This window comes from Lissotriton vulgaris, chromosome 7 (assembly GCF_964263255.1).
Source record: "Lissotriton vulgaris chromosome 7, aLisVul1.2, whole genome shotgun sequence".
Taxonomy (NCBI): Eukaryota; Metazoa; Chordata; class Amphibia; order Caudata; family Salamandridae; genus Lissotriton; species Lissotriton vulgaris.
Window position 1 is genome coordinate 934913746 of NC_141695.1, and position 25410 is coordinate 934939155.

Below are 25410 nucleotides of genomic sequence, written 5' to 3' on the forward strand. Positions count from 1 at the left end.
CAAGAATAGACTCCTTACGGAGTATCTCTGCGCTTTGCTCGTTTTAGATGTACTTATAGAGGAGTTGTAGTAATTGAGCTGAGGACTGGTAGGCAGAACGGTCCAATCATGTTTCTAGGAACAGTATGGTTTTTAGCTTTTTCCTGAAAGCGAGATGGTTGGAAATTTGTCTTAAGCTGAAGGGTAGGTTGTTCCATAGGGTGGGCCCCACCAACGAGAAGGCACGGCCGCCCTGCCTGGTTTTTTTTACAAGAGGGGTTTTTATCAGCAATTGGTTACTTGAACGTAGGGATCTGTCTGGTTTATAAGGGTGTAGTATTTGACTCAGATATTTGGGGCCATTCCCGAGTAGGCACTTGTGGACGGTGCAGCAGATTTTAAATTTAACACATTGCCGTATTGGGAGCCAGTGAAGCTTTTTTAGTAAGGGCTTGGAGGGGTTTCTTGGGGGAGCATTCAGAATCAATCTTGCCGCCGTGTTCTGTACCACCTGTAAACGGTTTATGGCATCCTCATTGGCTTGTATCAGGAGCCTGTTACAGTAGTCAAGGCGACTAATTACCATGGTCTGTACAAGGGTCTTTCTGTAATTGTCCGGGAGATAGGGGAAGATACGTCTCAACAGTCCGATGGTATGGAAACATGCCCCCGCAATCACGTTCACATGTTCTTTTAAGGTTAGATTTTGATCTAACTTCACCCTAAGTTCTTTACTGTTGATTTTGGAGAAGGTACCGGACCTAGATCCAGGGGCCACCACTCAGGGGACCACAGTATAGAGGCTTTTTCAAAGAGCATTAGTTCCGTCTTGCCGACGTTGCATTGGAGGCGGTTGGAAGCCATCCAATTGGAAATAGCCCTCATTCCTTCGGCGAAATTTTCCCTAACATTAGCGCTGAGGGAATGGAAAGGGTAGAGGAGTTGGGTGTCGTCGGCGTAAGACACCGGGGTGAATCCGTATTTCCTCACAATCTCAGCGAGGGGGGCCACATACACATTGAACAATATGGGGCTTAGGCATGAGCCCTGTGGCACCCCCTTTGTGAGCACCCTTGTGGAGGATCGATAGGGTCCCAGGCTGACGGATTGTGAGCGCCCGGACAGGAAGCTCTCCAACCAAGAAAGGGCCTGACCTCCAATGCCCACTCCCTTTAGACGGCTTATGAGGATCTTGTGAGACACAGTATCAAAGGCGGCCGACAGGTCTAACAGCACCAGAATCATTGAGCCTCCTCTATCCTGTGACATCTTGATGTTGTCGGTCACGGAGAGGAGTGCTGATTCGGTGCTGTAGTTTGGCCTGAACCCAGATTGTGAGTGGTCCTGGCCCCCTGTCGCCTCAATGAAACTGGACATGTGGGTGTTGACATGCTTCTCGGCCAGTTTACTCAGGAGGGGCAGAAGAGAGATAGGGCGGAGATTGGAGAGTTCTGTCCACGGGTGGGTGGAGTTTTTTCTAATGGGATTCACCACTGCCTCTTTCCATTGTTGGGGAAGTTTACCTTCTTTGTAAGAGAGATTCAAGATTTTTTGAATAGCAGGGCAGAGAGCTGTGCTCAGAGTGTTCATTACTCTGGGAGGAAGAAGGTCAAGGGGGGATCCAGTTTTTATATTATTGAGTAGTGATCTTATATCATCCACCGCAATTTCAGGGATATCAGTGAAAGTCACGGATGAAGACGGTGTGCAGGAGGTACTATGGGTCTCTGTGATAGAGGGGTATTTGGTCAGGATTTTATTGTAAATGGTGTCAATTTTGTCTTCAAAGAATTGTGAGATATTATTACACAACTCCTGGGAAAAGGTGTCAGGACTTTCACATGCTGGGGGGCTGGTGAAATTCCGAAGAATTTTATATAATTCTTTAGTCGAATTATCTGCTTCATCTATTTGAGATTGGAGGCTGGTTTTCCTAGCCTTTTTGATGTTTTTATAGTAGGAATAAACAGCCTGTTGGTAAAGCGCTTTGCTTTCACTGGAATGATTCTTTCTCCGTTGTTTTTCTAGCTTCCTGCATTTTTGTTTCTCTAATTTTAACGTTTGTGTACCATGGTTCCTTTTTATTAGTCGTTGGTTGTTTGACTAGTTTTTGTGGGGCTAAAAGGTTTATAGTGTCAAGAAGAGTGTTGTTGAGTTTGGCTACGGCCGACTCGGAGTTGTCAGAGTCAGTGAAAATCGGAGTACTCCAGGCTTCTACAAATGCCTCTGGGGTGACCTTATACCAAGGTCTTCGTTTGATGGTCAGATTAGCAAAAGGGTCATTTGGTTTAGTTGGTTGCAGGATGGAGAATTCCAGCATGCTATGATCAGACCAATGCATAGATCTGGGAGAGTGGCAGTGGATGAATGGGGCATTGGAAAAAATGAGATCTAGGGTATGTCCTCCCCTATGGGTAGGGCCACTGTTCCGCACATATAGGCCTAAAAGGGCAAGGTCAGCTAAGAGAAGCTTGGTTTCAGGATCCTCTGGTACATCTACGTGGAAATTAAAATGCCCAAGTAAGATGAAACGTCCTCCGTCCTTCATGTGTGGGGCAAGTGCTTCAGTTAAGGCTAATGAGAAGCTGGTATTAGGGCAATCGATTCCTGAAGGGCATCACTCATACCTTTCCTCCTGTTCCCTTCGTGATGCCTCAGTGGGACTTGAACCTGGTTCTAACGTTTCTGATGTGCACTCCCTTTGAGCCACTTCACAACTGTCCTCTTCGCCTTCTTTCTTTGAAGACTGCCTTCCTGGTAGCCATCACCTCTGCCAGGAGAGTGAGTGAGCTCCAGGCTCTGTCTTGTAAGCCTCCTTTCCTTTCAGTCCATCCAGACAAGGTTGTATTGCGGACAAGGCCCTCCTTCCTTCCCAAGGTAGTCACGGCCTTCCACATTGGGCAATCCATCACGTTGCCCACCTTCTTTCCGCCTCCGCACCCCTCGAGAGAGGAGGAGAGGCTCCACCGTCTGGACCCAAAACGTGCGCTCTCATTTTATCTGAACCGCACACAACAGTTCCGGGTGGATGATCAACTCTTTGTTGGGTACGCGGGCGCTAAGTAAGGGAAAGTGGTGCACAAGCGGACCATCTCCCGGTGGATTATCTTGTGCATCCAGGCGTGTTACTCCTTGGCTATGAAGGAACCCCCTGTTGGGCTGATGGCTCATTCCACTCGAGCCACGGCCACTACTACTGCCTTGGGCCGGGGTGTGCCCTTGCAGGACATTTGCCAGGCAGCTACGTGGGCCTTGCTGCACACGTTTGCAAGGCACTACTGCCTGGACAGTCAAGTCCGGAGGGACGGCTACTTCGACCGTTCCGTCCTCCAGGACTTTCTGGTGTGATTGTTGGTTCGCAGACCCACCACCACGGGGATGGTATTGCTGGGGTATCTATTCTAAGGTAAGGAATCTATCACTAACGTGTCTCTTTCAGATGCACAAGTTACTACTTGTGTAACGATATATCTGTAAGAGACATTAGTTAGTGATAGATTCCTTACCGACCCACCCATCCTCCCCGTTCTGCGAACCGATATCTAGGGTTAAGGTCATCCCCTTTCAGGGCCCTAGTTTTTTGGCACCAGTGTCGGTTTTTGTCATGGCTCTGCGCTTCTGGCGCGGAAAAGCTGTGGCTAAGAACTGACGTCAGCACGCGGAGGCGGCGTCTAAGTACTCCGACGACGTCATCACGGCGCCCACGACGCCGACGACAGACGCGGAGCCGCAGACGACGCCTACCGACGCGCAAGGGTACTGCTACGCAAAACTTTCCAGATCCAGTCTGACGCCTGGGGATATTCTAAGGTAAGGAATCTATCACTAACTAATGTCTCTTACAGATATATCGTTACACAAGTAGTAACTTGTGCAACAAACTGCTATGGTATACGTTCACAAGGTGAGGAATCTGGGGTTTGAAATATGCAAAAGCAGAACAAGTTACTTACCTCCGGTAGCTATCTTCCTGGTGGATAATCTGTCTTACTGGTGGATAATCGATGTAACTGTAGATTTCTCACCACTCCTCCTGCTGCCTCCTTTTGTTAACCAAAAACTCTTAAATGGTCCCAAGTTTAGATATCTGCTCACTGGTTCTGCTAATGCGCTCTAAGTCTGTGAATGCTAACAACCTAGGAACCAACTGACTCAGCTCCTCTTGCCCCTTCAGGAGTGAAACGACTTAGTTGCGGAGCCTCATAACACCACCTACTTGCGCACAGAAGTACTGTTTTAAAGATTACAGATCTAGTCTGCTGCCTGGGCATATTCGCAAGGTGAGGAATCTGAAGTTAGAAAATGTGTCTACCAGAAAGAGCATTACAGAACTTAAGTAACATGTTCACCATTACCCTAGCCAGCTAGCACAAGGGGCAGTATCTAAGGTATTTTCCGTGGTTCCTACACTGCAAGGTGAGGGGAATAACAAAGGCCCTATAAGATGTCTATTTGAAAATTGGAGATCAGAAATCCAGAACTGGATTAGTTTGTGCTATTTTTCCCACAAAGAGTGGTCTGCTTAATTCAGACACTCTGTTCATCACCACCCCCTTTTCTGAATCATTTTTCCCACACGGCACACCAGAAGCAGCTAGATTTTGTTGCAGCACTGCTCTCTTGTTAATTTCATCCCAAAATCCTATGGGGTCTCTGAAACACGGGCCTCTGGAGTGCCTCTAGAGTAGGAAAGCTGGATTGATTTAAAGCAGGGCAATATCAGATTAGTAACTGTTCCTTAAGCCAACTACACTTAATAAGTCATGAAACCTACACTCAGAGGCAAGCAAAGCTTCCATGTTATCAGAGACCACATATATTTGTTTTAACAAGATATGCAGTAGATACTATTGCCAGTTAGTTGCTACCAACAGTTATTCTCCCCTTGTGTGGTGAGGGTACAGTAGTTTAGTGAAATACCAGACTACACAATCTGGGAACTTGGTATTTATGGAAAGAATCGGCCAGCCAGCGAGCCTGCAGGAACAGCAACTGGCAGGAACAGCAACAACGGGCAACTGACAAGCTGCTCATCAAACATTCAAAGGTAAGCCTATTGTTACGTATGTTAGTTATAGACTTTCCTCGTGAAGCCTCTCACACAGGAGAGCCCCCACGAGGGAAGAGCAGAAACACTACACATCTCCTCCATTACAAAAAAACCAAAGCATTAGTTACAAACATAATCATTTAGAACAACCGGACGTCTGATGATCCTTTTGCCAAGGGTGTTGGTATCTTTCTTCTATGAAGCATCGTGCCAAACAACATCACTTCCTTTGGCACGATGTTCCTGTGGAAAATCAGAGAAGTCATGCAAAACAGACGATTTTTTGACAACAGAATCAAACACAACCGGAGCTTTACGTAAAGGAACTCTTTTGAGATTCCAACACTTGCTGTTATCTAAAATGACAGCATTTTTTCTTAATAGAGCAATCTGTTGAGGCTCAAAAAACGTACTTTATTTTTTTGCACAAAACCAGGCTTCTTGATTCAGACCCACTGGCCAATGGAAAGCTTAACATTCTGTGTATTATGCTTTTGATTATAGAACTCTTTGTATTTGTCATGTTTTAGAATGAGATATTTCTTTACATCCGAAGAAGAGCTACTCACCTCCATGCAGCTTTTAATCCAACCTGGATACTACTTGGCTCTGGGTTCCTTACCTCTCATGAGCTCAAACGAGGAACATTTTGTAGAGTCAACAACAGAAACTCTATAAGACCAAAGAGTTTTGAACATCTGTGTCTCTCAAGGAATGTCATTCTTAAAAGCCAATTGAATGGCACCCTTCAAAACTCTGTTGTACCTTTCCACAAGACCGTTGCCACTAGGGTTGTACAACAAGGTGGTTTTGTGTTTAATCCCACATTTAGACAAATGCTGGGTCATGACATCCGAAGTAAACTGTACGCCATTTTCACTAATGATCAGAGCAGGAATGCCCTCACTGAGAAAAACATCATCAATAAAATTTATCACGGTGTCTGCATCTAATTATATTAATAATGTTGACCACGGGCCACTTAGAAAACACATCCATCATAGAAATTACGTATTTCCCTGAACTGCCAACAGGGCCCATGATATCCACAGCAACATACTTCAAAGGATATTCAGGGCACATAAAATCAATTGCGGGAGGTCTCAAAGTTTTAAAAGTTTTGTCAGCAGAAGAACACAAACCACAATCTCTAACAGCTCTCTCTACCTCCAAGTCCACACCTGGCCACCAATATATGCTTTTGACAATACATTTGATTTTTAATATACCTGGATGTCCGTCATGGCATAATGAAATAATTTTACTTCTGAGATCACATGGAGGAACTGATTTATCACCTCTCATAAGGTTGCCGTCCAGAGAAAATAGCTTGTCTCTGACTTCGCAGTACGCCTTTAAATCTTTAACTTCCATTTTACGAGGCCAACCAATGCGCAAAAATTCCAAGACTTTCTTTAAACATAAATCTTTAGTCAAAGCCTCATTCCACTCCTCTTTTTGAAAATAATCAAAACCATGGTCCCACAACCAAGCAACTTGAACACCATCCGTGAGATTATACTGGTTCTCAACCATCTGAACCGATAAGCGAGAAAAAAATCAGCAACAGCATTTCTTTTACCAGGTAATATTCAATTTTGTAAAGAAAATCTAATAGCCGCATGGAAATGCATGCTAGTCTGGCAGAAACGTTGACCATACCAACATTAGACAAGATTTTAACTAAAGGTTTACGATCACATTTGACCATGACTTCATTGCCCCAAACAAATGTACGAAAATGCTCTAAGGCCCAGGCACAAGCAAGTGCATCACGTTCAATTACGGCGTATTTGCCCTCGGCATGAGACAACGACCTAGCGGCATATGCAACAATGGATTCAAAACCCTTTTTGTCAATCTGTGATAAAACAGCACCAAACCAGTACCACTGGCATCAGTGGTAATTATGTTCCTTCCACAAGGGTCAAAACCTTAACCACTTGGCTGCTAAGGCAATATTTTACTTTTCATTGAATTTCCATTGAAATCAATGGAAAGTCCATGACGAGTTACCCTTGTCATTAGCGGCGAAGAGGTTAAAGGTCAGGAGCCGAAGAAATGGCATTTTTAATGTCAGAAAACTCCTCCAGACATGAAGTAGACAAACTTAGAAAAGAACTTAACGAGTCCCAAAAAGGATTTGACCTCATCCTTATTTCTTGGACTAGGGGCATCTGTAATGGCAGAAACTAACTTAGCTTTAGGATGGATGCCAACAGTGCTAATTTCATGACCAAGATAACTTAACTATTGGCTGCAAACTTGTGCTTGGAAAATTCTACAGTTAAATTGTTTAATAGGGAAAGCACACGAAAGAGTTTAGTTTTTTGATCATTACTGTTCTTTCCCATGACAAGAGTATCATCTTGGAAAATAAGAACATAGTCAAGATGACCAAAAATATTCAGCCGCCGAAGCTAAGCCGAATGGCATTCTGGTGTACTGAAAACAACTAATGTGTGAAATACAGGCAGTAAGATTTTTACAATCATCATAAAGGGAAATTTGGTGGTAAGCGTGGGATAGGTCAATGGTTGAAAACATTCCCATACCTCTGGTTTGCATTTTATTGATTTTTGGAAGAGGGAACTGGTCTATCAAAGTATTATCATTAAGATGGCGCAAGTCAATGCATAACCTAAGCTTTCTGTTGGCCTTCCTAGCGGCAACCAACAGAGAAACCCATTGAGAAGATTTGATAGGTTTGATGACACCATCATTGGCCAATCTACCCAATTCCTTCTCCACTTCATCCCTGACAGAAAAAGGGATATTGCGAAGTTTGTGGACCTTGGGAGAAGCATCAGGTTTGAGATGAATGTGGTGTTCAAAACCTTCCAATCTGCCCAAAGTGCCTGAAAACACCTAAGGAAATTCATCACATAAGGTCTTATCTAAGCATTCACCTTCATCTAAAACAAGAACTTGTTCTAAGCCATTAGGATCAAGAATAATGTTGAGTTTTCTTTGATCTTTCCACCCAAAAAGAGATGGACCCTTTTTGAAACATAAAGTTTGCAAAGTGCACCTCTGTTGTTGAACCTAAAGATAAGGTTCCCAAAACCAAGCAAATCAATGAGTTCACCAGTGTAACTCTCCGGAGCAATATCCGGTTGGAGTAATTCAGTACCAAGTTTTTTAACAAATTTGTCAGACCACACAGCTTCATTCACAATGGTGAATGGGGAACCTGAATCAGCAGCTATGTGTAGATTAACTCCTCCCATGGACATTAAACACATTGGTTTGTTAGAATCATTACTGTGCGAAATATTTAGGACTACGTTGCCCATGGAACTTGAAGCAAAACAACCTTCATTATCACTATCCTCATTGGGGGAGAATAAACAACCTTCCTCAATGCATTTGACTTCATCATTGCTAGTTTTTTTAGCATGGCAAACTTGTCTGAAATGACCCATTTTCCCGCATATAGTGCATCTTTGCTAGAGGGCTGGAAACTTCTTATCATTAGCAAGATGATATCTACTGTCACACCGGTTACATTTGAATTCTTTACCACTGTAAATAAAAATTTTCTTTTAACAGAAGATTTGCCAGCAGGGTTGACTTTGGATTTGTTAGAAGGAACTCTGGCAACTGTTTTTGTTGCACATTATCAGAATTCTCTTTCTTGAGGACTTTGGTGCACCTATCAGACAACTCTGGTTTCCTGGCTACAGCAAGAACATCTTTAAGAGAGTTGTCACCATTAAACCATAACCTATCTTGTATGGAAGGATAAATCTCGTGCATGACAACTTGATCCCTTACTAATTCTTCTTCTATAACACCAAATCTATAATCTGTAGCAAGCTTCTGAAGCGCTGTAACAAAGTCCTCAAACGATTCTTTCTAAGTTGTTTTCTTAGAAAAAATTGAAAACACATTACACCTATACACACTTTAGGTGAAAAGTAATTATCTAAATGTCTAATTGCTTGGTTAAAAACATTTTGATCACCAGACACAATATCCTTATTCAACTTACTATATATTCTTAATCCTTCAGGACCTAAGCTATGCATCAATAAAGTTCTCTTCCTTTCACCTGATAACTTATTAGCATGGTCAATTGTTAGAAGGTAATTAATAAAATATTATTTCCATTGTACCCATGGAACAGGAGGGTCACCTGGAGTGCTCATACATTCTTTAGGTGGGTTGGCTGTAATATTGGTTATTGGAGCAGCCATGGTATTCTTGCCAATAAAGTAAAATAAACTCAGAAAATAAAGCTGTAAAAGAAATGTTTGACTGTACACCAATAACACCTTAAACACCTTAAATTCCACAAACTTCTAATACACAGGTAGAATTAGAAAAAAGCACCAAAGAAAACTGTCTGAAACAAAGTCACAGGACTCAGCGAATCAGCGTAAGGAGACTCGCAGAGAAAATTCAATTAATCTGCCATGAGTACAACTTGTAAAAACGATTATAGAGTTACTGGGAAAGCTGTGCGAATCAGCGTGCTTGTAAAATGACTATAGAGTTACTGGGAAAGCTGTGCGAATCCGCGTGACTAGACTCGCCTTGAGAAAAACTTAGTTCCAAAGTCTCTGTCCTTTAAAATAAATACGTTCACACAATGAAAGCTGTGTGAATCAGCAAAATATGCATGCAGGTATCCTTGCCATGACTACACACAGTCACAAAAACAGGCATAATCATGTCTCACCTCAATGCTTCGAATGGCACTCTCAGAAACTCACTGGCGAAGCTTGTCAATATCCCCCTTCAATGGAAGAAATTTGACAGTAGATTATGGAGGAGAGGGGAGACAATGGCAAGTCTCGCAATCCTCTCGTCCAAGAAAACAAAATCCAGGAAGTGACAAAACAGTAGGGAACAACGAGGGAGACGTGCCCAGGAGTTGGCGACAACTAATCGCAGGCCAATTAAAACAAGTAGAGGCTGAGCGAAGAAATCTTTGCAGGAATCGCAGGCCAATGAGGTCCGTTGAGGCGGAGATGAAAAGATGCAGGCCCAATAAAATCAGATGGAGGAGGACCCGACCGTCTAAGGATTCAGAGAATACAAACGTCCTGGACAGGAAGAAGGCTGCTGAATGCGTGGGCACGGTCTGGCTAAGATTGTCGCCACCATTCGTGGAGTGAAATACCAAACTATACAATTTCTGAACGTTGGAATTCATTGAAAGAATCGGCCAGACAACGAACAGTGAGCCTGCAGGAACAGCAACTGGCAGGAACTGCAATTACAGATAACTGACAAGCTGCCTGTTCAAACATTCAAAGGTAAGCCTATTGTTATGTATCTTAGTTCTAGACTTTCCTCGTGGAGCCTCTCACGCACGAGAGCCCCCACAAGGGAAGAGCAGAAACACTAAAAGTAGTCCTGTCCAGTATGAGTGGTAGTGCTCTTTACTTATCGACTGAGCAATGTCCAGAGCAGCACTATGGGTGCAATATGCGCAGCATATCTTGTGATACAAGGCCATCATGCTGAAGAAAATTCAAGCGAGTAAATATACGGATAAATTATGTAAGTTATCACAGAAGACAATCAGTGAAGAACATTTGTCCAAACAGCCCCTAATTCCTTCTTTTTCCGCTGCGTGAGAACATCCAGCTGAAAGATAATCCTCATTGCTCCTTGGTGGGCCATAGCAAACAAAGATCTAAAGCTTCAGCTAGATGTTCATCAGATAAATGCAGCGTTGGATACACCCTCCCCTACTCACCATGACACAAGGGAAGTTTTTCCATCATGGTCTTTTATCACTGAATTTGGCCGTCTTTTTTCTGATTCCTTAGCTTTTTGGTTATTAAGACTTACTGGATGTTGCATGAAAATCTATGAATATTCTAGAGCCTCTCATCAGGCTAAGATACCAGCACAGAAAAGAAGTGTGCACCTCTATCGTCTCCTTACAATTACTTAAATAGATTACTTTTTATAACTTTTTCAAATCTTGTCCATGAAAAGGTCATTTCTAGGTCATTCTTCTATACATGTGCATTTGGCATCTTTAACATTAGTTAAATGGGCAGTCAGACCAGCCATCTTCATTTGTAAGCTCTGTTATTGAGTGTTTCTAGAGAGACCTTCCAAGAGCTTAATCTGTGGTGAGGTTGATGCCCTTGCATAGGAACAGAACAGAGCGAATGTGTATTGTACATAGCCTATGATCCAGCACTAGAAGAGTTAGTAAACTATATGTTTGTCGCATGTGTAGCTATACATATATCCGTCATCTAGGGTTGGGCTTGGATGTGCACATCTTGTTTTTCTTTGAAGAAGTCTTTTGGAGTCACTGCATTTAGTGACTCCACCTATTAGTGGTTATGAGCATTGGCTCCATTGTTAGATTGTTTTTTCTCCCCTTTCAGGTTAAGATTTGTTGATGTGATCTTCAATTTGATGCACTCTGGTGTTCTCGCCTGACCTTTGGATACGTTCCTCGTCAGTTGTGGAAACAGTCTGTCTTTCTTGTCAGTCTCCATCATCATGTATTCTTTGATTCCATCTTGGTAGACCATGTCCTGGAATACCATCACTGAGGGCAAGAATACCCGCTTGATGAAAATGACTCAATTTCGGTTCTGCCCTACTTGTCACGGCAAGTATTTTCCTTGAAGTCTGCAATCCGGCCACCACCACCAAAACTAATGTTCGGCATGTCTTGCATTCGAAATAAAAGGCCCTTCAGAACCAAATAACTTGCTGCATCGCTTTGGCCTCATGATGCATAGAAAAGAAGTAGAAGACACCCCAGACCTGTTTGGAGAGAGAGAGAGAGAAAAAGAGAGGAGTCTGATATCGAACAGATGGATGCTCTAGCCGTTGGAGTAGAGGACGGTTTCCCAACAGAAAGTGTTGACTCTGAGGCAAACATCAAAGAAGAGTCTCTACCAGCTCAGGGTCTGCCGAAGACCACAATGAGTACCATCACCTCCACTACTCACCAAAAGAGGCACCAGCCTTGACCTCCTGGGCAACTTGTGAGGCCTCCGGTGCACCACTGTCTTCTGGCCATGGTACACACTTCTGTTCCGATCTGGCTCCGACGCCTGTATCACACTTGGCACCGAATTCCTCATTGAGGGGCCCATCACCACTTTGGCACTGGATCCCAAGACGCAGCCTCAGCCACCTATGGTATTGAAACGGATAGATCCTGATCATTCAGAGCCAAGACACCCTCCTCCGAAGCATTTAGATCAGAGAGACACCAACCCAAACATACCTCTTCAGCTTCATCCAGAATGCCATCTGCATCTTCCGACACTTCTGAGGACTTTGAACAACAGTTTCTTCAGCGACTGCAAAAACATCTCAACATCAAGCTGCAGCAGATCCTTATCCAGCGGGCACTGGTTGGGAATCCTCCTGTGCTCCTGTCTGTTTAGGCATCATTTGAGAAAGGCCTGGTGCAGCCTTTTGTAGGCATTGGATGAGGTACCGGCGTATGGGTAGAGGTATATGGCTGGGCCTGTCCTCTTTGTGACAGTAGGGGGTTCCCTCCAACATTCCTCTGATGTGGGTGCCACACTGCACCTGACAGTGAGTTTGATAATGCCATTATCTTTACCCCAGACAGCTTGGTAGTCCACAGTTCATCTTCCCACAGTGCATTCCTACCGCTTCCCCAGATAGGTAATCCAAGAAGCTGGAGTCTTTGTGGAACAAAATATTTTCTTCCTCCACCCTGGCATTGCAATCCGTGATCACTGCGTGCCTTTTGGGCTGTTACTCCTACACTCTGTGGGACATGGTTGCACAAGTGCAACCACAGGTCCCGGAGGAGACTCGGGCCTTACTCTCCTGGGAGAGAGGCAGCACGGTTCACTATCCACTGTGGAATTGACAGGACTGACTCACTGGGTAGAGGGGTTTCATCAACAGTTACCCTGTGGCGCCACACCTAGTTGAGGATGACTGGCTTTTCAGGGGATATCCAGGCTTCCCTAATGGACATGGCCTTTGATGGCACCCGTTTCTCTGTAGACTAGGCAGATAAGGCTCTTGAGTGCTTCAAGGGCAGTTGGGCTACAGCCAAGTCCTTGTGACTTTCTTTGGCCACCACACCACCCACAATGCACCTTTCACTTCTTTTGTGGCTACAAAAGGTGATTCCAGCCGAGCCAGTTTTCAAAGGTGTGCATGCTCCAAAGACTCCACTTGGCAGAGGGCGCGGTACCCACAGACCTCTTGGGTCATGTAGCCAGCGGTCTAGTCAGTCCACCACCCTCCGGCAGCTGCAGCCTCCAAATCTTTCTAATCTGCCCCTTTACCACCATGTGCATCCAGTTAGCTGCAGAATTCACCATCACCTGCCCTGCTGGCAGTCCATAACATCGGGCAGGTGGGTTTTGCAAATTGTTCGAAGGGGCTACTCTCTCCCCTTCGAAACAACCCCTCCCTCTCTGCCACTATCTCACAACAGGCTGACAGAGGATCATCTGTCCCTTCACTGTGAGGAAGTTATGACTCTTGTCCAAGGGGCCATAGAAAGTGCCTGGTGCCAAAAGTAGGTTATGGTTGCTATTCCCGCTACTTTCTGGTTCCCAAAAAGGACGAAGGCCTTCATCCTATTCTAGATCTGCTGGCCCTCAGCTTCTGCCTCACGAAGGAGGAATTCAAAAGGCTCTTGTTGGCTCAGATTGTGTCTGCCCTGCATCCAGGAGACTGGATGGTTGGACTTGCAGGATGCCTACTTCCACATTTCATTGCCTGCCCCCGCTCAATCTGCGGTTTCCACTAGGCCACAAGCATTTTCAGTTTACTGTGCTCCCCTTTGGCCTTACCAGCGCCCCTCGGGTATTCCTCCAATGTGATGGTGGTGGTTGCAGCTCATCTGCAGAGATCAGGGGTACCAGTCTTCTTCTCCCATCTCACTAACTCGCCTCAGGGAAAGTAATGGCCACAAAAAAAGCCCCCTTCCAGGAAAGGAACTCCAATGGGCAGGAATGTAGTGGTTCGAAAGTAGGGCCTTGTGAGAACTACACTAAGATTCCACACAGGAGCAGGAGGCGTCCACTTGAGCCTTCCATGAAAGTCTTAATGACTGGTATTCTGAACAATGAAGCATGTTGTCTGTTCTGTAAGTAGGCAGCTAAAGCAACCAAATGTAACCAATTGGAGGTGTAGGCAAGGCCTGACCTTCGTAGTTGAAGGAGGCTACAGACAATGTCCTGCACAAATGCTGTGAGAGGATTGATATATTTTTGGGAGACAGTAGTGTACAAACCATTTGCATTTGGTTGCGCAATAAGCTCTGGTAGTGGGCCTGCAGACCTCTTTGAGAACAAACATGCATTCTTCTGGCAAGTCAAGGTAACCAAACTCTAAGACCTCAGGAACCAAATCGCAAGGTTAAGACGCTGAGGGCTGGGGTGCCGGAGTGCTACAGTGTTGAGCGAGACGGTCCGGTCTGTTGAGGAGCTTCTCCTGAGGCTCTAGAGAACTACGGCGAAAAGCTATGGCAAAGCTGCGCTTGCTGGGGTTCACTATCAACATGCCAAAGTCCTTACTCTCTCGCAGACAATACCTTTCATTGGAACTGTTCTGGGCAAGTGCAGTTTCGGGTCTATCCTCCCGAGCGGCGAGTCTGGGATATTCAGGCTATGATACTTATGTTTCAGCCTCTATCCTGGATTTCAGTGAGGCAGACCCTGAGCCTGTTGCGACTCATGACCTCCGGCCTTCTGTTGGGAACTCCTGCCCTGTGACATGTGGGCTCTGTAGTGGGACTTGAAGTTTCAATCAGCACAGCAACAGATGAACCTCTCCAACATGGTCCAGAGCTCATGGGGATCTGCGAAAATTGTGGAGTGGTGGCTAACGAAACTCGATTGGATTAGAGGCAGACCCCTCACCCTTCCCCAACCAGATCTCACAGTAGTAACTGATGTGTGATACCTTGGAAGAGGCTGCAATCTGGGAGAGGTTGAAATCAGAGGACTCTGGTCTCCAGCGGAATCCGGACTACACATCAACCTGCTGGAGCATTGTGCGATCCGGTAGGCATTGAAATAGTTTCTAACCCCCAAGAAGGTTGGTACAGGTGTTCATGGACAACAGCACCGCCATGTGGTACTGCAACAAACCGGGCAGTGTGGAGTTGTGCACTCTTTGCCAAGAGGCCAAGCTCCTCTGAACATGCCTGGAGCAGCAGGGCATATCCCACATGGTTCAACACATGGCGGGTTCACTGAACACGAGCAGATGAATTCAACCATCGATGCCTAGCACATCACAAAAGGAATCTTCTCCTGGAAGTCGTGCAAGGTCTCTTTCAACAGTGGGGAGATATTTGGTTAGGTCTTACAGCTCTGTCGAGAACACGCAATGTCAGCAATTTTGCGTGCTGGAATTTCCAAGGCAGCTCTCGGTCGGAGACATTTTGAGTCTTGGGTAGAGCTCAGGCCTATGGTACGCCTTTCTGCCCATACCACTCCTGCCAGGGTCCTCAAGAAAATTAGAAATGACTGGACCCAAGTCATCCTTGTGGCTCCGGACTGGGCAAGAAGAGTCTGGTATCCTGAGCTAGTGAGCATGGCCATCGATCCTCCTATCAGGCTGCCCCTTCGGGAGGATCTTCTGTCAGAGCAGCAGGGAAGGGTTCTTGACCTGAACCTGTCCTTTCTTCGCCTTCTTGCATGGAGATAGAGCGGTGACAGTTGACAACTTTCGACCTTCCTCCCATAGTCTGTAACATCATCTTGGCAGCAGGCATCACTCCACCAAGATTTTGTACGACTGCCATTGTGGCGCCGTGTGCAGAGAAACATATTGATCCCCTTTCTGAAGTTTTGCTCTTTATTCTTTACCTTGGCCACCCAGGCTCTACTCGGGGCACTCTTGAGGGCAATCTGTCTGCTCTTTTTGCGGCTGCCTGACCAACCCTCATTGTTCAAGTCTCATATTGTAGATAGGTTCTTAAAAGGCCTTGTCCATTTCTTCCCTCCTTCACTATCTATAATGCGTCAATGGGATCTAAATCTGGTTTGACCTTATTAATGTGTGCTCCTTGCTAGCCTCTTAATAATTGTCCTCTCGGGCTTCTGACAATCAAACCAGCCTTTCCTGTGCCATTTAAACCTGCCCATATGGAGAGTGAGTTGCATGCCTTATCATCTAAGCTGCCTTACCTCCTAGTCTAGCCTGACAAACTGTTGCTTTGCGCAAGGGCCTCCTTTCTACCGAAAGTTATCACCTCATTACATGTGGGCCAGTCTAACGCCGTGCCCGCCTTTTACGCTCATCCACATCCCTCAAAACAAGAGGACAGACTCTTCTTCTGGACCCAAGAAAGAACATTGTCATTCTACCTTAACCGCACACGAGATTCCAAGTAGATGACCAACTCTTCAATGGATATGTTGGTGAGAAGAAAGGTCTGACAGTGCAGAAACGAACCACCCCTAGATGGGTCGTTCTCTGCATCCACATCTGCTGCACGTTGGCAAAGAAGCAACCTCCTGAAGGCATGCAAGCTCCTTGCACCAGACCTAAAGGTGTCACCAATGCGTTAGCACTCGGATTTCCGGTCCTGGACTTCTGCATGGCAGCAACATGGCCTCCCCTGCACACATTCACTAAGCATTACTGTCTGGACAATCATGTCTTTAGAAATGGGCACTTCACCGATTTGGTCCTGCAGGACTTCCTTGTGTAAAAATTGGACCCCAGACTCTCCTCCGGGGAGGTTTTGCTTTGGTGTTTATTCAGAGGTAAGGAATCTGCGGCTAGAAGTCTCTTATCAGATAAGCAAGTTACTTGCCTTCGACCATGCCTTATCTGGTAGAGACTATATCTAGCCACTGGTTCTTTACTGATCCACCTATCCTCCCTGATCTGTGATCGGATTTTTAGGAACAGGGCTGATCCCTTTCAGTGTCCCAGTTTTCCGTACCAGTAGTTAGTATTCGTCATGTCTCCGCGCTTCTGGCATAGAAAGTCTTGAAAAGAAACTCATGTCAGCACGTCTAGGTGGTGAATTTATAGGTGGCATGGCCGTCCCTTCTAGTGCAAACGACAACACACACTGAGCTGAACGACGCCACCTACCGCTGTGCAGGTGCACTGATCACGAAAAATCTTCCAGATCCATTCTGATGACTGACAAAATTAAGATTTTGATAACTAGTATCCAACTTTTCATTCAGTCTAATGAGAGCAGCTTTTGAAAATAACTTTGCAAGGTGGATAGTGGCTTTCATCATTCACAACTTGGTCTAACAGAAGACATGTAACGAAACCTACAAATGCAAGGCTACAGGAAATCTAAAACATTGAGAGTTAGAAGTCTGCTGCTACGTTTAGAAAACCTTACTACACGAATGTCAGTGCTGTATAGCCTATACAGGTAAAGCCGCAGCATCAAACTCACCATATTAGATACTAGTTAATACTTCTTTTCAATCAATTGAAGCCTGTAAAAGCTATGCTGCTCTGGACATTTTTTAACTACTTTCCTGTAACTATGATTACTCAGTGCTGTTATATTTTGTAGATAAATATATGACCTCCCCAGTTGGCTAAAGCTTGCAAGTGTGTCAACTGCACTATTTCTTTTATCTGTAATGGCCACCTTTGTACAGTGGTATCAGGGGAGGATATTGAATACTGATCCATGTATTGGCTATTGGAAAATGTTACAATTTTCGTTGTACTTTAAAGCATCCTAAAGTTAAACGATTTAAACCCGATTTTTCCCCTGATTTTGTGAGATATTCTAAACATTTGAATCTATGAACAAATGAATGCAGAAGAATGATTTAAACACAAGACCGAAGTATCTTCATTTTAAAAGGAACAGAATAATGAAAATTGTTTATACAGTACATTTTCTATTTTTAGCATAATGATGCTACAGTTAGCACATCAGCTGGTAGGACGCCATGTGTTTCAAATGGGTCCATTAACACCTTAAAAATGCCACATGCATTTATTTTTCAAACCGAAATCCTTGGAGTGATGTTTCGCAGTGATCAGCGAAGCAACATGCATTTATTCATTTCTGATGCCATACATTTTAGGTCAGCCATTTGCAAATATTGACATCATTATGTTTGTTACTTAAAGCAACTCACTGTGCTACTTAGCTGTAATAGTCTATTGTTTCCTCACTTGCCTTCTTTTTATTAGTTTCTGCAGAGACTTTACAGAAAAATCTCGATCAAATGAAGAAGCAGATTGCTGATGTCCAGAAGGATATTGATAACTTCCCTCCCTCCAGTGATGAAAAGGATAAGTTTGTGGAGAAAATGTCAATATCCTTTGCCTAGTAAGAGTAATAAGTGAAATGAGCTTATGCATGCGTATTCACATTGAGAAAATCTTGCTACAAAGTAGTTCCGTATTGTACAGAAAAGTGGTTCATAGCGAGTATGAGGGTGCAGTAGCCTCAATAAGGCAGCAGTGCTGCTCCTAGAAATGCATTCCCAAAGAAGCACGATGGTCTGAAATTGCACTTTGATTGGGTGTTGCCTGAATAGGAAGGCCTTGGATTCTTTCTTGAAGTGGAGGATTGACGGAGCATGCACATCTCGTGCTCTAAAATCATTTGAGTTTTCTTTGTGCAGTATAAGGCATGATTGCATTATTGTATCAGCAGCTGTATGTTGGGCAGTAATGCTTGTATTGGATGATGATGATGATGATATGACAGATATCGTTTATATATTCAAATCTTATTTAAATCTTCACTTGGGTTAGTGGAAATTAAGGCGTTGTTCAGGTATGTTGGACTGATGTTATGCAGTGCCTTATATGCATGAGTGAGGAGTTTGAATTTGCAGCGTTTGTTTATGGGCAGCCATTGGAGAGCTCTTTGAGGTGTGGTGCGATGTGGGTGTATCATAGGAATTCAAGGATGAGTCTCGCTGTAGCGTTCTGGATGGTTGTGGAGATGGTTAGATATCCCAGCTTATAGTGTGTTGCTGTAGTTTAATCTGCTTGTGATGAGGGCTTGCATGATGGTGCATCTGGTGCTCCAAGTCAGCCATTTGAAAATTGTGCTGAGAATGTAGAAGCTGGAGGAGCTGACCACGTTAACCTGTGCTGTCCAGTTGAAGTTGCCGTCCAGAATGATTTCTAGGTATCTGGCATGGTTGCAGCCCTGCCATGTACCACGCATCAGTCGTTAGACTTAACGAATTTCAGTGTGGTGGTCCGCATCACAGCACTAAAATGCAAAGTGACGCATGTAAGCGCCTGGGCCTGTCAAGCTCTGCAGCTCGAGCACTAGCTAATTATCGAAATAGCACTAAATTGAGTGGTACAGGCTGCAGCGCGCTGCTCGACAGACGTCTTGGGGGCTGGTTGAGCTGCTTAGTGCTGCAATGTAGCACAGGCTTAAAACACCAGTGCCAAAAGTCCTGTGCGCACGTATTAGGATGTATTTGGTTTTGATGTCAAAACCAAGTAAATGCAACAATGTTCATAGAAAAAGAAAATGAGGTCGACATCCAGTGTTTCATGTGGAATAGATTTATATTTCAATTTGATCGGTACAAAAGAAACAAACCAGCCAACATGTGTTTCTCTTCAGGGCGCGAAATCAATGTTAATTCCAACCCGGTCGCGGCCTGGTTGAGTGTTCAATGTGCAAACAAGGAAAACAGAATCCGGAACCCCTGGGGTCTCCGGTAAAGAGACACGGAAGCAAAAGGATGGGTACGTCCAAACGGTAAAGGAGACCTAAGCTCCCGTTGATGTGTGTAGCAATATCGTCATGTAATAAAAACACCAGTGCTGCAGCATATCTTTCACTGACATAACGTCAAGTAGTCATGCCTACCATTGGTTAATACCGTGACATTGAGGAGTCGGTGTGAGTTTTTTCAGACTCCCATTTATAATCTTAGTGGGTTGTTACATACTGTAGGCTGTTCCAAAGGCGTGAGCAGGTGACCCGATCTGGCTGAACCCACCACTACTTACACCAACACCCGAACTCACACTGCGGCGGCCGGAGTGGTGCCAAACCCTGCAAAGCGCATCGTCCATTCTTGCCCACCCCACTGGCATTCCTTCAGCTTGCCGCAGAAGCCTCCGGTACGAGTGCCAGAGTTACCCAAGGTGCGGCACTGCCTATTGGATCTTCCCTGGCAGCAGTGCCCGAACGAGAATAAGCATGGTGCCGCCTTGCCTGTATATGTTGCTTTTCAGCAACTAGCACTGCTCAACAGATGTAGTGTCAGTGACACTAGTTTCTATGGCGGCTGCCAGTTGATTTTTGACTTCGAAAGAGAAGAGCCTCCTACTTGAGCCTGACGTGGTGGCATACTTGAATCCAAAAGCATTTCTGTCATTGGATTATGTAGGTCACTGCAGCCAAGTGAATCAATCCCCGCTGTAAGCATGCTTAGAGTGACAAAGGTAACTCAATCCCCCAAATCTGATTTAGATTCATGGGTGCCAACAGACCCTCGTTCTGTTTCTAGATATTCTACTATGATCATACTAAATTGATTGAACCCTGATTAACCCAATGACTGGACGAGCCACATATTAAAGAAGCAGACAAGACGCTCAATCAATGAGTTCCTGCCCTCTGTTGCAGAGAAATGCTGTCACGACGTCTGTCTCCAGTTAGTGCCCTTCCACTTCTGGTGCTTTGTTGCAGTTTTAAGATCTTCTTAGAGTTTTTCTTTGCTCAAATGGGTGTAATTTCTAATATTTATATGTTTCTCTCATCTTCATTGGTTGAGTTTGAATGTAATTGTTGAAATGCCATTCATAATTACACTGAGGTTATGAAAATGTCACTCATAGCAATCTGAAACCTTGGCCGCTATGTGGTTGATTGCAGTGGGTGGGTCCAAGCTCTGATGGCTCCCAGGAGGTGTCCCAAGGAGTCAAGTCAAGTCAAAAGATTTGTATAGCGCGCTACATACCCAGAGGGTCTCAAGGCGCTTGAAGAAGGGTGGGGAGTTACTTGTCGAATATCCAAGTTTTGAGTTGCTTTCTAAATGCTAGGTGGTTCTGGGTAAGGCGAAGGTGAGTGGGAAGTGAGTTCCAAGTTTTGGCTGCTAGATAGGAAAAGGATCTACCTCCCATGGTGGTTTTGTTGATGCGAGGTACAGTGGCAAGGGCTTGGTTGGAGGATCGTAGCTGGCGGGAGGGGGTGTAGAAGGATAGTAGTGTGTTGAGGCATTCGGGTCCGATTTCGTAGAGTGCTTTGTGAGCGTGGGTTAGGAGCCGGAAAGTGATTCTCTTATTGACGGGGAGCCAGTGGAGGTTTTTCAGGTGATCAGAGATGTGTTCTTTACGCGGGATGTCTAATATGAGCCTGGCTGAGGCGTTCTGGATGCGTTGTAGTTTTTTCTGGAGCTTTGCGGTGGTGCCGGCGTAGAGGGTGTTTCCGTAGTCCAGTCGGCTCGTGACCAGAGCGTGGGTGACTGTTTTTCTAGTTTCGGTAGGGATTGAGCGAAATGTTTTTTTGAGCATGCGAAGAATGTTGAAGCAAGATGAGGAGACGGCGTTGACTTGTCTGTTCATCGAGAGTGAGGAATCCAGGATGACGCCCAGGTTCTGTGCGTGGTCCGTCGGGATGGGTGCTTTTCCAAGAGCCTCTGGCCACCAAGAGTCGTCCCAGGCGGAGGGGGAGGTACCTAAGATGAGGACTTCTGTTTTGTCCGAGTTCAGTTTCAGACGGCTGTGCTTCATCCATTCGGCTACTTTTTTCATTCCTTCGTGTAGGTTGGTTTTGGCTGTGTTAGGGTCTCTGGTGAGTGATAGGATTAGTTGAGTGTCGTCGGCGTAGGAGATGATGTTGAGGTTATGTTGGCGTGCGATGGTCGCGAGGGGGCTCATGTAAACGTTGAAGAGGGTGGGACTGAGTGAGGACCCTTGAGGTACGCCGCAGATGACTTCAATAGCCTCTGACTTGAATGGTGGAAGGCGGACTTTCTGTGTTCTTCCGGTGAGGAACGAGGTGATCCATTCCAGTGCTTTTCCTTGGATTCCGATGTTTCTGAGGCGCTGTAAAAGGGTGCTATGACAGACTGTGTCGAAGGCTGCGGAGAGGTCGAGGAGGATGAGGGCGACTGTGTCTCCATTGTCCAGTAGTTTTCGAATATCGTCTGTTGCTGCAATGAGTGCGGTCTCAGTGCTGTGTTTGGCTCGGAAGCCGGACTGTGAGGGGTCGAGGGATTTGTTGGTTTCGAGGAAGGCGGCAAGCTGGTTGTTGACAGCTTTCTCGATGACTTTGGCCGGGAATGGAAGGAGTGAGATAGGGCGATAGTTTTTGAGTTCGGTGGGGTCAGCTGTGGGTTTCTTCTGGAGGGCGCTGAGTTCGGCGTGTTTCCAACTTTCCGGGAAGGTTGCGGAGTTGAGGGAGCAGTTGATGACGTCTCGGAGGTGCGGTGCAATAATGGAGTCTGCTTTGTTGAAGATGTAGTGAGGGCAAGGGTCTGTGGGGGATCCTGAGTGGATAGAGTTCATCAGATGGATGGTGTCCTCAGTAGAGATTGGCTTCCAGTCATTGAGGATGTTCAGGGGGGGAAGGGGTCCTGCAGGGGAGTGGGTGGGTTGATCTCCGGGTTGGTTGTCGAAGCTGTTGTGGATGTCTGCGATTTTGTTGTAGAAGAATGAGGCTAGGGAGTCGCAGAGGGCTTGAGAGGGGGTGATGTCGTTGGAGTTGGCTGATGGGTTGGTAAATTCCTTGACGATGTTGAATAATTCCTTGCTGTTGTGGGCGTTGTTATCTAGACGGTCCTTGAAGGCTGCTTTCTTAGCATTTCGGATTAGTTGGTGGAGTATGCGGGTGGCGTTTTTGAAGGCGTCCTTGGTGCTGGTGGTTGGGTCTTTTTTCCAGGCCTTCTCGAGGGAGCGACATAATTTCTTGGATTTCTTAAGGTCATCGTTGAACCAGGAGGCCTTCTTGCTGCCTAGTTTGATTTGTCGTTTTTTCAGTGGTGCTAGGAGGTCGGCGCTGTTGGATAGCCATTGGGTGAGGTTGGTGGCTGCTTGGTCGGGGTTAGAGGATTGGGCGGGGGCTTTTGAAGAAGCGATGAGGAGATCTGGTTGATGGTGATTTTGTTCCAGTTTCTTTGCAATGTGGGTCGGGGGTGGTTGTTGGATGTAGGCTTGTTGTAGGTGAAGTGAACGCAGCTGTGGTCAGTCCAAAGGAGAGCTGTGGTGTGGCTGAAGGAAACATGCTTGCTGGAAGTGAAGATGGGGTCGAGTGTGTGACCTGCGATGTGGGTGGGGGTAGTGACAAGTTGTTCAAGTCCGAGGTTTGCGAGGTTGTCCAAAAGGGTGGTGGTGTTGCGGTCGTTGTTCTTTTCAAGGTGAAAGTTGAGGTCTCCCAAAAGGATGTAGTCCTCGGAGGGGAGCGCGTGTGGAGTGATGAAGTCCGTGATGTCTTCACTAAATTGTGCGCGGGGTCCTGGAGGCCTGTAAAGGAGGGTGCCTCTGAGAGTGGTCTTGGGGTCGATGTGGATCTGGAAGTGAAGGTGTTCAGAGTTGGCGAGGTTGATGTCTGAGCTGGTTGAGATACGGATGGATTTCTTGTGGACGATAGCGATGCCTCCTCCTGTGTGGCCGGTGCGGTCCTTGCGAATGATCTTATAGCCTTCCGGGATGGCAATGGTGATGTCTGGGGCTGAGGAGGTGTTCATCCATGTTTCTGTTAGGAAGGCGATGTCCGGAGAGATGGTATCGAGTAGATTCCAGAGGTCAATGGCGTGTCTGTGGACCGAGCGGGTGTTGAGCAGGATGCATTGTAGGTGGTTGGGATCGGATATCTGTTGTGTGTTCGTGGATGGGGAGTTGTTCTTGGTGCCGTCGAACTTGCAGGAGTTGCAGGAAAAGGGTCCATGGGTGTGTCCAGGAGCGGCTTGGGCGCAGGTGAGGGAGCGGCCGGGGTTGAGGGCTAGGAGGGTGGTGGCATCGTAAGTAATGCGGGAGGGGTGGGCATTACGAGGACCAGGGGCTCTGGCGCTGGGCGCGGTCCAGGCGCGGAGGGGCGTAGACGGGCTTACCTTTGGCGCACCTTCGGCGCGGATTGGGCGCGGTCGCTGCGCGTTAATGCAGTGGTCATATATGGATGGTTGAGGGGGAGGGGCGAGGGCGGGCTCCAGAGGACGACAACAACAAACAAAATGGCAGCTTGGGGGTCAGCACAGCAGGGCGCTTGGGGCACAACGCGCAAACAGCGTGAAAGTTACAATTTTCAGGCAAAAAGTGCATATAACGCAAAGCGGCAGACAGCAGGCAATGATTATTAGGCAGAATCAGCAACGCAGCACAACGATACCGAATGTCGCCAGGGACACTGGGAGGGACCACTCAGCCCGAGGGAGAGGAGCGAGTCACGGCGGTTTCAGGTAGGGAGCGCTGTTTCTAGTTAGTGGGAGGGCGGCTCAGCTGGGAGGCGGGGCGGGCTCCCAGCTGAGCTTCTTGTTCCTGAAGTTCAGCACGTCTGTCTTGTTGGAGTTGAGTTTCAGGCAGTTAGATCTCATCCAGTCTGGAACGTTGATCATGCAAATGGAGAAGTTTGTTCCGGTGGAGTAATCAGTCAAAGAAAAGGATGAGCTGGGTATCATCTGCATAAGATATGATGTAGAAGCCTTGTGACCTGATGATGTTAGCGAGCAGTGTCATTAAGATTTTGAACTGGGTTGGGCTAAACGAGGAACCCTGTGGTCTCCGCTAATCTGATTCTTGAGTTCTGCTGTGTAGGGTGGTAGTCCCACTCAATATGTTCTTCCTGTGAGGAAGGAGCTTATCCAGTTGAGGGACGGACCTTGGGTGCAACTTTTGTGCAGTCTTCTCATGAATGTGTGGTGGGAGACTGTATCGAAGGAGGCGAAGAGGTAAAATAAGATGAGGGATGTTTTTTCTCCATGGCCCAGTATTTTGCAAATGTCACCTGTGGCCATGAATCTGTCCCTATTTCTTGTAAAAATCTCTCTCCTTCACCCCACACAGACTGGATTCCTCCCGAAACATAGTGCGCAAACCTCCCTCCTAATATTCACAGAGGAGTTAAAAATGCTGCTGGACAAGGGAGGAACCGCCGCTTTTATACTCCAGGACCGGAGTGCGGCGTTTGATACAGTTGACCCTTAAAGACTTATAAGAATGAATGAAGCCATAATAAAGAACGTCCCTCACTTCCTTTCCAAATCTGTGAAAACATATGCTACTCGGGCGTCCTGTGCCTGAAGTGTGGGGTACAGCAGGACTCTGCCTCTCAATTTTTAATCTTTACATGCACCCGAAACTGACATAGTTAAGGAGTTTGGGTTGTCGATTGGTTCGTGCCAACGACACACAACTGGTCATCTCCTTTATACCAGGGGAAGGATCTCCCTGCTTAGAAAACGTGGCTAGTTGGATGGTAAACTGCTGTCTTAAACTGAACGGGGAAAAGATAGAGCTGATTATTCTGGGGA

General features: G+C 46.0%; 1 protein-coding gene across 1 annotated transcript in view; it reads left to right on the top strand.

Moving 5' to 3' along the window:
* DIAPH1 (diaphanous related formin 1) overlaps positions 1–25410 on the top strand; it is a 1314985-nt gene that overhangs the window by 1046547 nt on the left and 243028 nt on the right. Inside the window, exon 24 of the mRNA XM_086931364.1 lies at positions 18152–18276. Within this exon, the coding sequence (XP_086787490.1) occupies positions 18152–18276 (125 nt within the window). The remainder of the gene's footprint in view (positions 1–18151; positions 18277–25410) is intronic.